General features: G+C 37.1%; 3 protein-coding genes across 3 annotated transcripts; 1 reads left to right on the forward strand and 2 right to left on the reverse strand.

The window, feature by feature from the left end:
• LOC141899310 (uncharacterized) lies at positions 1–3,259 on the reverse strand. The gene is made up of 5 exons (XM_074785540.1): positions 3,215–3,259; positions 2,655–2,780; positions 2,224–2,420; positions 2,044–2,100; positions 1–1,955 (listed from the first exon to the last, which is right to left on the reverse strand). Exons 3-5 carry the CDS (start codon positions 2,328–2,330, stop codon positions 1,178–1,180), a joined length of 942 nt encoding a protein of 313 aa, XP_074641641.1. The 5' UTR covers positions 2,331–2,420; positions 2,655–2,780; positions 3,215–3,259; the 3' UTR covers positions 1–1,177.
• A 3,518-nt stretch (positions 3,260–6,777) lies between these two features.
• LOC141899576 (tax1-binding protein 3 homolog) lies at positions 6,778–9,703 on the forward strand. Its single transcript, XM_074785957.1, has 4 exons — positions 6,778–6,824; positions 7,057–7,221; positions 7,922–7,999; positions 8,256–9,703. Exons 1-4 carry the CDS (start codon positions 6,783–6,785, stop codon positions 8,460–8,462), a joined length of 492 nt encoding a protein of 163 aa, XP_074642058.1. The 5' UTR covers positions 6,778–6,782; the 3' UTR covers positions 8,463–9,703.
• A 579-nt stretch (positions 9,704–10,282) lies between these two features.
• Positions 10,283–14,339, reverse strand: LOC141899264 (galactocerebrosidase-like). The gene is made up of 18 exons (XM_074785460.1): positions 14,005–14,339; positions 13,838–13,906; positions 13,686–13,749; positions 13,524–13,612; positions 13,284–13,445; positions 13,152–13,190; positions 12,942–13,072; positions 12,750–12,867; positions 12,631–12,668; positions 12,405–12,529; positions 12,149–12,288; positions 11,980–12,066; positions 11,759–11,848; positions 11,533–11,674; positions 11,214–11,385; positions 10,960–11,132; positions 10,636–10,715; positions 10,283–10,565 (listed from the first exon to the last, which is right to left on the reverse strand). The coding sequence occupies exons 1-18, from the start codon at positions 14,125–14,127 to the stop codon at positions 10,335–10,337; spliced, it is 2,073 nt and encodes a 690-aa protein (XP_074641561.1). The 5' UTR covers positions 14,128–14,339; the 3' UTR covers positions 10,283–10,334.
• Between the last annotated feature and the right edge of the window lie 34 nt (positions 14,340–14,373).

Here is a 14,373-nt window from a genome sequence, read left to right on the forward strand (position 1 = left end):
AGTAAATGATCAATTTTCATTATATAACATTTCAATTGAAGTTTAACACACATAAATATGCATTTAAGAAGGTGAAACCCATCGAACTAAGGATGGAGAATCATAAATTACACACATAATGAATTTTATTTCAAAACATTTTTTTTTAACACAAAATTACTACTAGTTTATTAATGATCGGCAAACAGGTTTAACTGTGACTGCAATAAAGACAATTCATAAGACAATTTAACTGCAATAAAGACAATTTACGCTGTAAAAATCGAGTTAAAGACTATTATACATTTCTAGCAACATTTCGAAATTTTTCTTTCTATTTAATTTTAGTACAGCCAATAGACTCCGCTCAATTCAGACCTTTGGACAATTTCGGGAAAATTTGTACATCCTGACTAAAAATGAGTTGTATAAATCATCAAAAATACATCCTCTATATATTTTTTATTTCAAATAGGCCTCACAAACATTCGAGTTTTAACAGTAATCTGAGTTGATTGGATGCGACTTGAGTCGAGTGAATTGCTTTATATGGGGCTACATGGTTTGAGAGAATCGAAAATATCTCTTCTCATTTTTCTAGGTCACCTTGATTACGATGATTGCACTTTTAAAGCTTTCAATAAACGCGAGCAAACAAGTTCATCTTCAATAAGAACAAATCTATTATTAAGCTTAACCCAGAGTGAATTCGACCAAACTCTTTTAAGAAGCCGACTTACATATTAAGCTGATTAACCCTTTCAGTGCGTATACACTGCAGTGCAGTGTATGAATCGGTGATGGATTTTGCTAGTACACCGCACTGCGGTGTATTGGTGTAATTAGTTTTTATCTCTATTGAAAGATGGCAGCACCTGTCAAACATGAAATATTAGTTACTAACGATACACTGCACCGCGGTGTAGACGCACTATGGTGGTATTCCCGTTATTCAACACACTAGGGCGGAATTTTTCAAAATTTTCAAATTATCTCCAAGGGCCAGTTGCACAGTCGTGACTTAAGTCAAAAAGTTGTCTTAAATCTTAAGACTGGTCTTAAGTTGTTAGATTGGCTATAGAACTAAGTTGGTCTTAGACTGGTCTTAAGTCTAAGCCATGACAACCGGCCCCAGCACTATAGGGTATTAATTAGTCAGCAATGAAAGGGTAAAGGTAAAATGATCAAAAAGTAAAGATCACGTATACATCATTTCCGCCATCGATGACATCTTTTTAGGTATGTGCATATATTCCTCGAGATATCCAGCGAGTTCATCGACCGACATATCGTCCAGTTTCGCCTCTTGCGAACAAGATCGACTCAATTTTGGAGTATCACAGGCCGCGTGTTTCAGCGGAGGCGAGCCGGATGGGCCGCGTTTTTTCGCGGCGACATTCGGTCGGATCGGACTCAACGAATCGAACAGCTCGCCGCAAACATTCGCCGACGTTTTCCAGTGAGCGTTCGATTTCGACGAATTCGCGCCGGTTATCAGCGAACTTTGGTCGTCGCGTAAATCCTTAAACGTCGCCAAATTCGGCGCGCTGTCGCCGAATATCCGGGTATGCTTTTCGCCGAGGTGAGCCGGCGACTGCGACACCTTACCGAACGTCGAACTAGCGTTTATCGTCGGCACTGACGGAATTTTCTTAAGCAGTTTCAGACGCGCCTCGCGAATCACAGATTTGTGGTCTTTTTCTTTACAGTGCAGTTTCAGTTTAGCCTCTCGGATATCGACGTGACGACTCGGTTTCGATACTACGCTGACACGCGCGAAGTTTAACGGGTTTTTAAGACGGCCTTCGCGCGGTTTTTGGTTGCAGTGACAATTCTTATCCAAACACTCTTCCGAACTGAATGTTAATTTATCCATTGACGGCAGAGCTTCGCTCGAATAGGGAACTTTTCGCGATTTCGGAACAACCGAGCATTTCAATTTGCCAGGTGACTTTTGAGTGTTTTTGGATGATTTCCTAAAATGTTTGAAAAAGTAATGAATTCTACAAAATGTACACTGAATCAAAATGATAGATTTTGTCAAATACTGATTCGTATAGTTACCCTGCCCATATCTCTTCTCCAGATTTACATGGTTTTTCAAGATCTACACTTTTATGCCTAAAAACAAATACAATGAAGTTTCATTCGGTAATAAAGATTCTTCATCCAACTACAATAATAGAAGATTCTACTAAATTTAGTGGCAAGTGAGGATCCGTTTTGACAATTCATGGTACATACCAGTCTGGATCGACTATCAATTTTTCGAATGCCGAAAATAAGCGGTCTTTGTTGGTTTCTTCGTCGTCGACATCGAGAGCTTTTTCTTTCTCTCGTTGAGTAGCCATTATTTTGTATCAAGGTCAATGATGAAGGCGACATCAACCAGCCCTACCCAAACTTCGAACGATCAACTGACCGGCGCCTCTAGGCCTACTCTAGTGAATTGAATAAAGAAGAGTAGGTTTAAATATCATATATACTAGGCAGTAAATATCTAAAAGGTGAGAAACGAATAATGTGCAACCTATAGTAGTATAGAAAGAAAGACCTATTAGATTTTACGAATAGGCTTTGCAGAAAAAAGAAAGTCTCATTCTCCTCAGTTCATCTTCAGTCCAGACGGAGGGTCGACAGAACATCTATGATATATGCTTGCGTATGTTACTTACAAATGATACACGCAGGACTTCAACAGTTTTAACCCATCAAAACCCAAAACATCATGGAGGAGTTTGTTTTTCTTGTCAGCTGAGTCACGCGAATTCTAGCGACAGTTTCTACCGTTAGAGCGGTCGCTAAAACACAAAGTCAAAGTCAAAGTCAAAGAAACTTTATTGATCCGTGTGAATACAACTCGGTCGGTTCGACGCCCCGGACTGATCAGTACAATAAAGGTATACAAAAAATAACAAGCAAACAATAAACGAAGAATTTTATACCAATTGCTTGATAAAGATCTCGAAAGTAATTTGGCACATTTCTAGTTTTCCTGGGAAACTTGTCCGATGGTATCCTTTACGTTGTTGGATTTTTCGACGATTAGAAAGTTTTAACGTGAATCATATTCTTAAGCAACAATTATAGAAAATGCCAGATTACGAAAATGAAAGTAAAATTTATCATTGTGAAAATTATAGTGTGCGAATTTAATTTCTATATCCGAGAGCTATCATAGGACACTCCGCGCTACGATCAGAAATCAATCGCGGACTAGTCAGCCTTACGTTACCTTTGTCTTATTAACCACGCATGATTATAAGTTTGGCATCGATCATGATTCCATGTAGGCCTACGTATAAGGCGTGGTTGACAATAACGGGCAAGATTAAATCTTGAAAATTACACGACTGGATTAAGAATTTACTGTTTACAATTTAAGGTAAGTAAAAAACTGTGACGTTGGTGTCAGACTAGTAACAAAATTATCGAAACTGGTTTTAACTACTAGTTATATAACTTAGATACGAGGGCACGAGATTTGGGAAACTGAATAATTGTCTTCGACCACCATAAGACAGCTACTTTGAAAAATGTATAGGCCTATGCATATAAAACGGATACTCATTGAGTATTGGGACTATTTTTGTTATTGGTAAGTTTTGGCTCTGCTGTACAGCCTTATTGCTATAGGTGTGTCCTTCACATTCAATTTGTATTAAAGGTGATTTAACGTGTTTTTGCGTATTGTAATTCGATATGAAAATGAATTCATGCATTCATTTGGGACTTATAATATATATATTTTATTTTGAGGGAAGTAATGCCGCCAGTCCTATCGAAACGGTCAGAAGTCATTATTCGACATGATTCCTACAACAATTCAACTTCCAAAGACGATAAAAATGACTATTTCATCGTGCCAAAACTATCGGAGGAGAACATTTTAAAAGAGGTAGAAATATTTTGTGCTAATTCGACTCTTCCGACACCGGACGGTCATTCGGACGTCGACGCCTTCATATACATTCTCATCGTGTTGATGTTCTACGGATTGGTGATGACGTATTTGATGATCAAATATATACGCCGCGAACAGGAAGAGGCGCGTTTGGATTACTATTACAACGAGTTCGTGAAACGGGAAAACTTTCAGAGTTTGAACCGTCACAAATACCAAACGACCATACTGAAGACTATCGTCAAAGGCTACGACGAACCGATCGAAACGACCCCGTTGTCGACGCTGTACAATGAAGCTAGATATATCGCGCATAATCACTCTCCTGATCAGATATTTATGTTTTATATGCAAACAGCGAACCAAGACCCGTCGCCATCGGATGTCGATATCGTACTTCCCCAATTAACATACTCGAATACGGAAGATTCGATCGTGTCAATGGTCGGGAAACACGAGCGTCGGTGCTCTGTGTTTCACGCCAGCGCAGAACGTTTATTGGGCGCTCAGAATTCAATTCTCGCCGGTAGGCGGGCAAGTTTTAGAGAAGGCTTGGGCCACACTCTCAGCGTTAGCATTAGCGACGACACAAGTCGAGAAACGTTTCTGTAAATAGCGTTTTGATGAAATCATGATGAAGATTATTGAAGGCAACATGACAATAAAATTCTCATAATGTACATTATTTTCTTGGTAATTTGTTGCCTTAATTAGGTCTATATACACATATATATTCAACCTTTTGGACAATTTAAGATTTACTCACGATCTTCATCAACTTCTGAGGAAGGAAACTATGACTCTAGGAACTACAATAGGAACTATAATAATCATCTAATCTTAGGGCGTATATCATTCATTAATTGATTAAATGAAGTATATCTGCAAACTGTATGATCAATCAATATATTCACGGTAAATTAGTAAGATCTATCCTACTGTCAAAAGCAAAAGAAATCAATCCCTCATGTCCACGTGCATCTTAAACGATGACGCTTGGAGTATTGCGGAGTCAAGAAATTAGATCCATTCATATGAAAAAAAAACATGCAAAGAATGTTAAGCTAAGTCACAGTTTATTGCATGGATATAAGCGATATACATTTTTTGTTTCTACCATTTAAGCTGAAAACCAATTCAAGCAAAAGTGTGCATTGTAGCTGTGACCAATTAGGATAACTACAGTGATTTAGGGTGTTAACGGAAAATAACGTAAAATAACGGAAGCAAATGTCCAATGTTTGTTAAACCAAAAATTAACGAATCAAAATGTCCCAACGCAAGATTAAAAACAAGTTAGAAAGTTTCCGATCCGCCGCATAATGTACGTCTAGTTTTCACAAACTTCCACATATTGATCTCGCCATTTCTTGCCATAATAGATTTGAATGGCCATCAGCCCGACTTGCGCAGCACTTGCCATAATAGCAGCTCCGAGGACCGCATCGATGACGTGGTGCAAAGCCACGATTTTCCTCACCATGAACCAATTGTTTGGATCGGCAAACGATTCGTGTAACAGCGAAATCTCCACTAGATAGATGATGAATAAGATTAGATTCAAAACGTACAAGGCCAAGCCGAAAGCGAACGCTACGCTCAGCAATTTCGTTGCCTTAGTATTGACCGCGTAGATTATAGTGACCGAGAGGATGATGCTTATCACTGGTGAAAATGTCTGGTATGCGAGATTGTAGTGAAATACGTGGAGCACGATTTCAAATGCCAAACTGATGCTGGCCAGAAACACTTCAAATATGGCGATAATTCCTAATATTCTGGCAATTCCATCAGCTGACGACTGAGATTCTTTATCAAATCCTTCATACATCTTGGTAGTCTAGAATATATGATTTCGCATTTACCAAACAAAGCAAGTCATAATCATAATAATAGGTTAAGTCATATTTGCAACACTGTAAATACATATTGTTTTTCGTGTTAACATTTTCAAAAAATTGTCATCAAGTAGTTGCCATAGTAGGCCTATACATTTTTATACTTACTGCTCGGAATTTCACTGCGCGGCGAGTACATTGAGTCCCGAATTGAAAAATGGGGGAGAACTGAGACTGTGGCACGTTCGTACCAATCTGAATCAATTGAAATGTTTTTCATTAATCGCATTATTTATAAGCTCGGATTAAGTTTCGATGTATGAATGTAGACAGATCAGTTTTAAAATCTAATCTTTGAGGACGTAATATCTAAGACTGTAGAGGAACAGGTGTGGTCGCCATCTTAAATCACTTTAAAATGATTTTGATCAAAAGACTCCACGCACACCCACATGCGCCGTCCACCGAGTTGTTTTCACGGATTCAGCCCTTAACTCCAATTGTTAGGCTTTACTTATTTTCCTAGGTGTAGGAATTACTAAATTTTTTCACTTTCTTTGATTTCTGGGCAAACGGCAGATGAAATATTTACTGTACAAACTACTACGTGTAACTGTACCATCTGCGCATAGTATTATGAATAAATTCAGTAAAGTATCAAGTCCTTGTCCACCGATCCAAATTTAGGTTTTTTGGACTTTACACTTAAGATCTTTAGGTGCATTGAGCGAAAGGATCCAATCAGGATATATCCAAAATTATAATCATTTGGGACTTCAGCAAAAAATTGTATTTCGAATACAAGGGACAGACAACGAATGATAAAATGTGACTCATTAGACCTTTCCTTACGCAGAGGGCACTTGTCCATCATCGGACAGGCACAGGAACTGGACGTTGAAAATACGGTTTCTTACGAGACCGTCAAGTGGCGTCACTTGACACATGATTAGCGGCGTAGAAGTGAACTAACTTGTCCGGATAATATTCGGTCTGCGGCATGCGAGTAAGTTAGGTCGGGGTTTTACGGTTACGACAAATACAGATCTCAATCGCGCGATATGGCGGTCCACACGGCCGGCCAGCCTCTGGAGTGTTTAAGTGTGAGTATTAAACCAATATTTACAACTTACGTGGCAAAATATTCAGTTCTTTTGTTGACAAGGATTATCATTGAGTTGATATCTAATTGACCAGTGCACTTTTGGAGTTAATAATCCCTTATGTAGCCTGAAATTAAGGAGTTTAGTTGCGGATTTTTAGTCCAAATATCTGCCACCAGGGTATTGTATCATCTGTCAAAGTAGCCTAATCGCTATTGTTTTCTACCTGCAGATTCCGATTGTGCTGAATAAAGAAGTAGATCGTGACGATCAGGGAAATTTAATTTACGAACCAGATGGTAAAGGTGGTAAACAAGTTCGCTATAGATGTGGATTCAAGATCGGAGGTGGAATCGACCAAGATTATACGAAAAGCCCGCATGGTTACAAGGATAATGTAAGTGCTCCGATTCTAAACCTGCTCACCTGGTCAATATGGCAAGGTGATATTTGATATTCTTTAAAGAATTGCTGAGAAATGGACTTTTTGGAGTTCTCCTTTATTTAGATGTTATTTTATAGGCCCCTTTCTATATTACAACGCAGTGTTTTCAATAAGAGCCAGGTCCCAGACCCGTCTGTCGTTAGTTAAGGACCCGCCTGTTTTTTCAAACCAGCTTTTGTTTCAGGGACTGTGACATATTATGGGACCTTCCTGTTTTTCAAAGGGTCCTCGCTTGTTAATTTCTTAATTTATTGAAAACACTGCAAGATGGTCACACTTACCTAGAAACCAGGAAAAAGTCGAGGAATTTTCTTTTCCTTATTCAGGGAATTTCATAAAAAAAGCTTTAAGTCAGGGAAATTTATTCAGATTGCTAGATCACACATAAAATCAAGGTTTCCATCTAAGCCTTACGTATTTGACTGCGTTAATTAATTGAATTCTTAGCAGGTAGGCCTCAAGTCTGGGCGAACAGTTTGTGTCACGGAAAAAGCAAATCAGATAAAAGTGGCCACCTGTACTGATAAAATAGCGTAACTCCACACAAATATATATCTACAGCTAGGTCCTTCTTCAGAGGCAGATTTTATAGAGTATATCCTACTAGTATTGCATAATCATTATGAATGAAATTGAATTGATTATACTTCAGGGTGTATATGTAACTTATGTCTATGAAAATGGTCCAGCTCATCATGCAGGATTACAAATGCATGACAAACTATTGCAGGTAAGAAACAAGTTTTGTTGTTGAAGCTTTCGTTGTCGGCATATCAATGACACAGAGCCACAGTTGGGAGAATAGTTAAGATAATAGTCTTGAATTACATTATTTTGTATCTACTCCTACTACTTCATATTGTAATTTAAATCGCAAATAAAACATAATAAGATTAGCTTATAAATGCATATGAAGTTTCAATCATTTTACTGAAAGTTTTTGAGGGACTGATATAGATTTTTTTCGGAATTTTTCGTTAATACAGGTAAATGGTCACGATTTCACGATGGTGACTCATAAGAAAGCTGTCGAATACATCAAAAAGAAGCCAGTGCTCAATATGCTCGTGTATCGTAAAGGCGTACCACCGATGCAAGGATCTGCAGGCAACATGCAGCCGATGCAACAAGATCAATATCCGTACAATCCACAACAGCAATATTCACCTCAGGGATTCCAAAGACAGTACTAGAATTGTCGTGAACTTTTTCCATTAAAAGTTACAAGTTTTCAAATCTCTTTCCGAGCTTGAATGGTACAAGGGTTTTTGTTATCGCGGTAAAGACTGCATGTGCTAAATATATCGATTCATTTCACCTGGAAAGTGCATTCGATCAAAGGATTTCTCATTATTTGTCTATGCTATGTAAAAAGAGTTGTTTTAACAGGAACTATGAATGATAATACATGCAAGGCTAGACACTATTTTACAATTCGCAGTTCTCTCAAGTTAAGTCATACAAAACTGTCATGACCATAAATCGAAATGAATAAGGACAAAGTTCTGTGCGATCCATAATGAGCTTTCTCCTTTGATAGGTAATGGTATTAATCATTCGTTAGGATTGACCGTCGTCGAACTGAGTATCTATAACTACCGAATTTTGTATTGTACGTATGTCATGCCGTACATTGAATTTATTCATTGTGATCATATATGATGTGATGCGTTGAATCTGAAAATGGCTTGTTTCGTTGGCTGTGTCATATTTTTGTAATTCATCATTTAGCATGATCCTAGTAAGAATGAATTCAGTAATTGATTTGTATCGTTGAAACATTAGTTTAGTATTGTATTGTTACATTCAAAGTTTTAGTACCATTGCGTGATCCATATCTATTGCATATCGCATCAGCCGAAGTAGTGAAGTAAGATATAATAGTATTTATATAGAATGCTTAGAGCAAGGTTGGAAGGGGCTGCCAACACAATATACTTGCTTACATGATAAATTGATGGTTAGGTATTATTGGGTTTGTGCTTGTAATGTATCATTTTTTATATCCATAAAAATTCTGTCACAAACTTTTAGCCCTTTATTGCTTAGTATTTAAAAGTTTTTTTCTTTAGTGTATTCCGACATTAGGTCTTTTGTCTCATGACTAAGATGGCTGCAGCGAAATATTCAAATGCGAATGTGATGCGAAATTTAATTTAAGAGATCTGTCCATTAACCGCAGTTTAGAAGTATTCTTTTGCTTACCCCGATTTTTCTACGTACATATCTCAATTACATTCGGAAACTAAAACATCAAAGGTGAAATTGCATTTTTGTTGAAATTGTCATATCAGCTACTTGACTAGTATACTGTTTAACAGGTACTACAGGTCAGTGCAAAAATTCCAAAGTTTACCATTTTCAACTCTATTCCAAAATTTGATTGTCATTTCTAGTTTCGAATTAATTTGTTAGTGTTTTCAAATTGTGATAAGTGACTTATTTATTAATATCAATTATTATTACTATTATTAATTATACACTTCTTTATACTTAATGTAATAAAACTGTAAAATTATAACATTATATACTGCTGTTACTTTATCAGTTCATTAATGTTACCCCTGCATATTTCGGTTAGAAGTTGTGATGGTAGAGAACTCAATTATCCTTTGCTAGAAAGCTGGCGTGGTAGTCCGTCTGTCGAGAACTCAACTGGATTAGAAACTCCTCTGCTTGAAACAAGTGCAATCCTGTTAGTTCATCTACAGTTGTGTGCACTACTCAGTAAACCTCGCTCAAAAATTGGGAGTGGCAAAATCAGTCTTGAGTGAAGGATAGGAAAACACAGATGTCAGAAAAATTATTTCGTTTCTGCCAGAGTACCCAGTCAAAGGTCCCGCGTTGGCCATGTCCAAGTAAGGCGAGGTTCACAGTACTAAGTTTCCTTGGTCACCTATCAATGATTACTCGAAGACAAATTAAGTATTGACAACATGTTTATGGAAAGAATGGAATTTCAATATTTATTTAAATGGAAAACGACAAAAATCTTTTAGAAACAGTTCATAAATTGTATACACCTGTACAAACATCAGCTAAAGACTTAACACAATTCATGGCAGTTACGCAACCTCACGTTCGAAGTACAATTTTTCATCTTTAAACTGAACAGTTGATCGCGGTTCATTACTTTTGAAATGGAAATTATCGAAATATCCGACGCCGAAATCGATCATTCCAACAGCCATGAAACCCTTACTGCTAGTCGGTGAACTTATATTGTAATTAAACAGTCTTTTCTTATTCAGTTGTACATTAACGTTGGTAACTATTCCATGTTCTGAGGGGATTGTCTGTAATGAGAGAGAAAGCATGATCCTTCATCTGTTTTGTGGTGATGACAATGTTACAAAATGTACTTACATTTATGTCCATACTGACTGTATACCACACCCCGTAATCCAATTCTAATTTATCTTTTAAGTAAACAGTTGAATTCTTAACTAAAAAAAATATACGTATCTCATATCAGATACTTTAATCAAGTGGTTCAAGAATGTCGATTCAGTAAACCCTGCCTTACTCAGACATAGGCAAAAGTTACTTCCCAACATATTTTCCTATCCTTGACTCGAACTTTGCATATCTTGGACCAAATTTGCCGGTCCCAGTTTGTCAGAGTTGGGCAAAGTTTACTGTTTACATTTTCAACTGATAGAGGACATGCTATGACCAAGAGTTTCTTACAGGTTGATCCTGTCAGTGAATACAACTTCGTCTTGTAATCTAGAAACAGGTATATTCCATCGGCGCGATGCACGTGACAACCTCCCTTATTGATTCTAGCAGCGATGAACATTCCGGATGTTCCGTTTTCACCATCACTGGTTAGAATGTCAACTTGCATATATAAATCACTCCTGATAATTCAAAGAAGACTCTTAGGGATATCTCGTTATCATTTCGTCATTGAGGCAATCAGACGATAGAAACCTACGTACCACGAATAATTACCGATAAGTGTAATAGGATTGTTAACTTTACACCAGTTAATCGGCATCGCGGTCACTGTCTGCTTAACAACTTGATTGTGACTATCACCTGGCAGTTTAACAACTTCGAATACTCCAGCTTGTTGTGCAAAATATTTAGGCTCGCTGATCGCTTCATAACCTATCAATACATACATTATAGTAATAAGTGTACAAGATTCTTCATCTATCAACTATTGCACAGCAAGTTACGCAAGTCTTTAACACTCTGTTTCGTTAATTTTCTAGACATGAACTTATCTCTAATCCTAAGAAACTAAAGTATAACCTGTTTCAAAATTATCAGTGTATGACACTGGGAATGGCTTTTGGCGTGGTATTGGATAATATCCTTTGTTGCCGGTAGACAATGTCGTCAGTGTATAAACTTCGTTAACTGCCAAGTTGAGCTCGAATATTCCATTTATGACCTACAGTTGAAGGGATGAAACCAAACAGTTTTTTCACTATTATCACAACTGAGATCAAGTATTAATATAGTTTTAGCTACTCACGGGAATAGTTTTCATCCTTTTGAAAAGAATTGTAGAATTCCCGATTGTGTCGAACTTGCTATACCAAACATATAACTTCGTAAAATATCTCTAGAAATTGATGAAAAATATTTCAGTTATTAATCAGCAAGTAACTCTTCCTTACACATTATGTTTATTAAATAATAGTTGAGCAGTAATTATTCATTACTAACAAAAATTTTTATGGGTCAAACACTTACATACGTGCCTTTCAATCGAAAAAGTGCCTTTTCCGGTGCCACACTAAACTTGGGCATAGCATAAAAACAGTGTCCAAATGCTGGGTCCTAAAAGAGGGAAGAGAAGAAACATTGCTGCAAAAATTTGCAAGTGGTTAATATTTAGTTTTATATGTTACAACGTACATACAATAGTACTGATAATTATAGTGAGGGCTTTTTGATCTGGACTAGTCAATGCAGTGTAGGTGCCATTATTTACCAGCCGACCAACACCAAAATCATGTTTCAAATACCTCCAACCAATTTCAGTGAACTGAGTAATATGAGCTGCAAAAGACACAAATATATGTACGTTTATAGTGCATACTGCTAAATTCCATTCATAGATGAGATAATCCCAGTACTTGAGTACATGTATAAGAATAACTGTAAGGTTATTTGACCTGAAATCCATATTGGTGAACTAACATCGTAGTAACCAGACCAAGGTGTATTTGCAGTCATGAGACCATTACGAGTATAAGGTAACGCATCATAGTAACTGGCAATAACACTCCATGATAATATTCTACAAACAGTGCAAGTGATAGAGAAGGTTTAATTGCATTCACATGATCATGTTTAGGGCTTTGATAGACCAGAAATATGATGGAGAATTCCAAAACATACCCAGTTAAATGTCCATTTACATAGCTTTCAGTCAATATCTAAAACAGTATTGCAGCAATGAAATAAAAGTGAGATACAAAAACGAAAGCATGAAAATACCTCTAGTGAAATGAACTTACACGCGCCCAGCAAGCACCACCATGTAAATCATCATAGGCGCTGTACTCCTCGGATCCCCATAACTTTTTATCAGTTTTCAGCGCGTTATCTGGTGAATGAGTTCCCGGATAATGTACGCTATCAATATCAAAATAAGTGTTTTACGCACCGGAATTCCTATAGTAAATAGACATTATCAATTGGACTCTCACCCAATCGCATCGATTGCCTTCGACAAGACTGGATCGTCGAGGACATCTGAAATGATTGGTTCCCACACTCCGTCAGCGGCAACAATACGCAACGTCTCGTAACCAGATTGATCAAGAGCCTCTCGCAACATCTGAATGAAGACATAAATACATGAGAATCGCATCTGCCACATTTGAACGTAGGTTTAAATTCAAAGGTAAAATTTTTACCTTGATGTATTCTGTATCAAAAGGTCTTTCATTCCATATCTGAAATAAACAAATTTCGATGTTCAAATCATTTGAAAGTCAGTAGAAAAAGTAATACACATAAATGTATGGAAGGAAGTCTATGAGTCTTACCCCAATATAGTCAATAGTTAGGTTATGATATTTCTGAGCTCCAGTGATCCAATTCATAATATAAGTAACAAGATTTGTCCTATTCTTATATGGATTACCCTGACTACCTAACCACACAGGGAAAGCCCACGGCAATCCGTATAACCTGATGTTTGGGTTACGCTAAGATGAGAAATAAGACCATTAGAATTAACCTTTCTGCATGCATTATCAACCAAGACAAAAGTATTTTCTGCTTACAAATTTAGCTTCTTTCATCAACCACCATTCATAGCCTCGAAAGTAATTTTCGTCATCGCTTGTATGCATGTGAGATGCTTCAGTTCCATCTGAAAATATTTTGTAAATTGTCACAGAAAATACAAGATACATGAGTTGAAGCAAGTTATGTATAGCCCTTACCTGTACTTTGTGAATCGCCACCAATTTCTACCTTCAGTATATGCAAGGAGGCTCCAAAGTTTGGCTGCACAAAACGAAGAATATTTTACTTCTATTCCTCATTACCAGTATATACATGTATCTTTCCTATGAATAAATTACGTGTCGCTTACCTTAAATAAATAATCTAAGATGTGACTTCGATACGGTTCAGGGTAGTTTACTAACAATGGTGAAGTGGCCTACATCAGAATTGAAGGAAAAGAAGACATAACTTATGGTATAATAATGATTATCAGAAGAAAAACAGGCATTTTACTCCTGGTATTACGGTACTTACTCCTGCACTTATCCCTCCAACTCCATCAAACTCTAAACCCAATCCAGGTGTATCATCAACATCATACACTCCAGCACTCATTACTGAACTGATGAGGATATTCATCAAAATCAAAAGCTTCATTTTCACTAAATACCTGTAGAGCAATAATCAATGACTCCTTTAGAAATTACAATTCATTTTGTGTTTAAATCACCTCAGACATCGGACGCATTTTTGCGCTGTCAGTACTGTCTATATGCATGCACACAAATGCACCATGCAATAGAACTTTTTTTTCATTTATGTGAATCATGCCACAGATGTAGACATGATCATGCGAGCATAGAGTCCATGTGATTACAAAACATTTCATAATCGAGTGTGGCT

This window comes from Tubulanus polymorphus, chromosome 2 (assembly GCF_964204645.1).
Source record: "Tubulanus polymorphus chromosome 2, tnTubPoly1.2, whole genome shotgun sequence".
In the NCBI taxonomy this organism is placed as follows: Eukaryota; Metazoa; Nemertea; class Palaeonemertea; order Tubulaniformes; family Tubulanidae; genus Tubulanus; species Tubulanus polymorphus.

Bases quoted from the DNA above. Each gene is read 5' to 3' on its own strand.
- LOC141899576 (XM_074785957.1), top strand. From the start codon at position 6,783: ATGGCGGTCCACACGGCCGGCCAGCCTCTGGAGTGTTTAAGT. The intron at 6,825-7,056 runs GTGAGTATTAAA...TTCTACCTGCAG, and splicing joins AGCCTCTGGAGTGTTTAAGT to ATTCCGATTGTGCTGAATAA. The intron at 8,000-8,255 runs GTAAGAAACAAG...TCGTTAATACAG, and splicing joins TGCATGACAAACTATTGCAG to GTAAATGGTCACGATTTCAC.
- LOC141899310 (XM_074785540.1), bottom strand. From the start codon at position 2,330: ATGGCTACTCAACGAGAGAAAGAAAAAGCTCTCGATGTCGACGACGAA. The intron at 2,101-2,223 runs GTATGTACCATG...ATTTGTTTTTAG, and splicing joins TTGATAGTCGATCCAGACTG to GCATAAAAGTGTAGATCTTG. The intron at 1,956-2,043 runs GTAACTATACGA...CAAACATTTTAG, and splicing joins GGAGAAGAGATATGGGCAGG to GAAATCATCCAAAAACACTC.
- LOC141899264 (XM_074785460.1), bottom strand. From the start codon at position 14,127: ATGAAGCTTTTGATTTTGATGAATATCCTCATCAGTTCAGTAATGAGT. The intron at 13,613-13,685 runs GTAAGGGCTATA...AAATATTTTCAG, and splicing joins TGGCGATTCACAAAGTACAG to ATGGAACTGAAGCATCTCAC. The intron at 12,669-12,749 runs GTAAGTTCATTT...ATACTGTTTTAG, and splicing joins GTGGTGCTTGCTGGGCGCGT to ATATTGACTGAAAGCTATGT.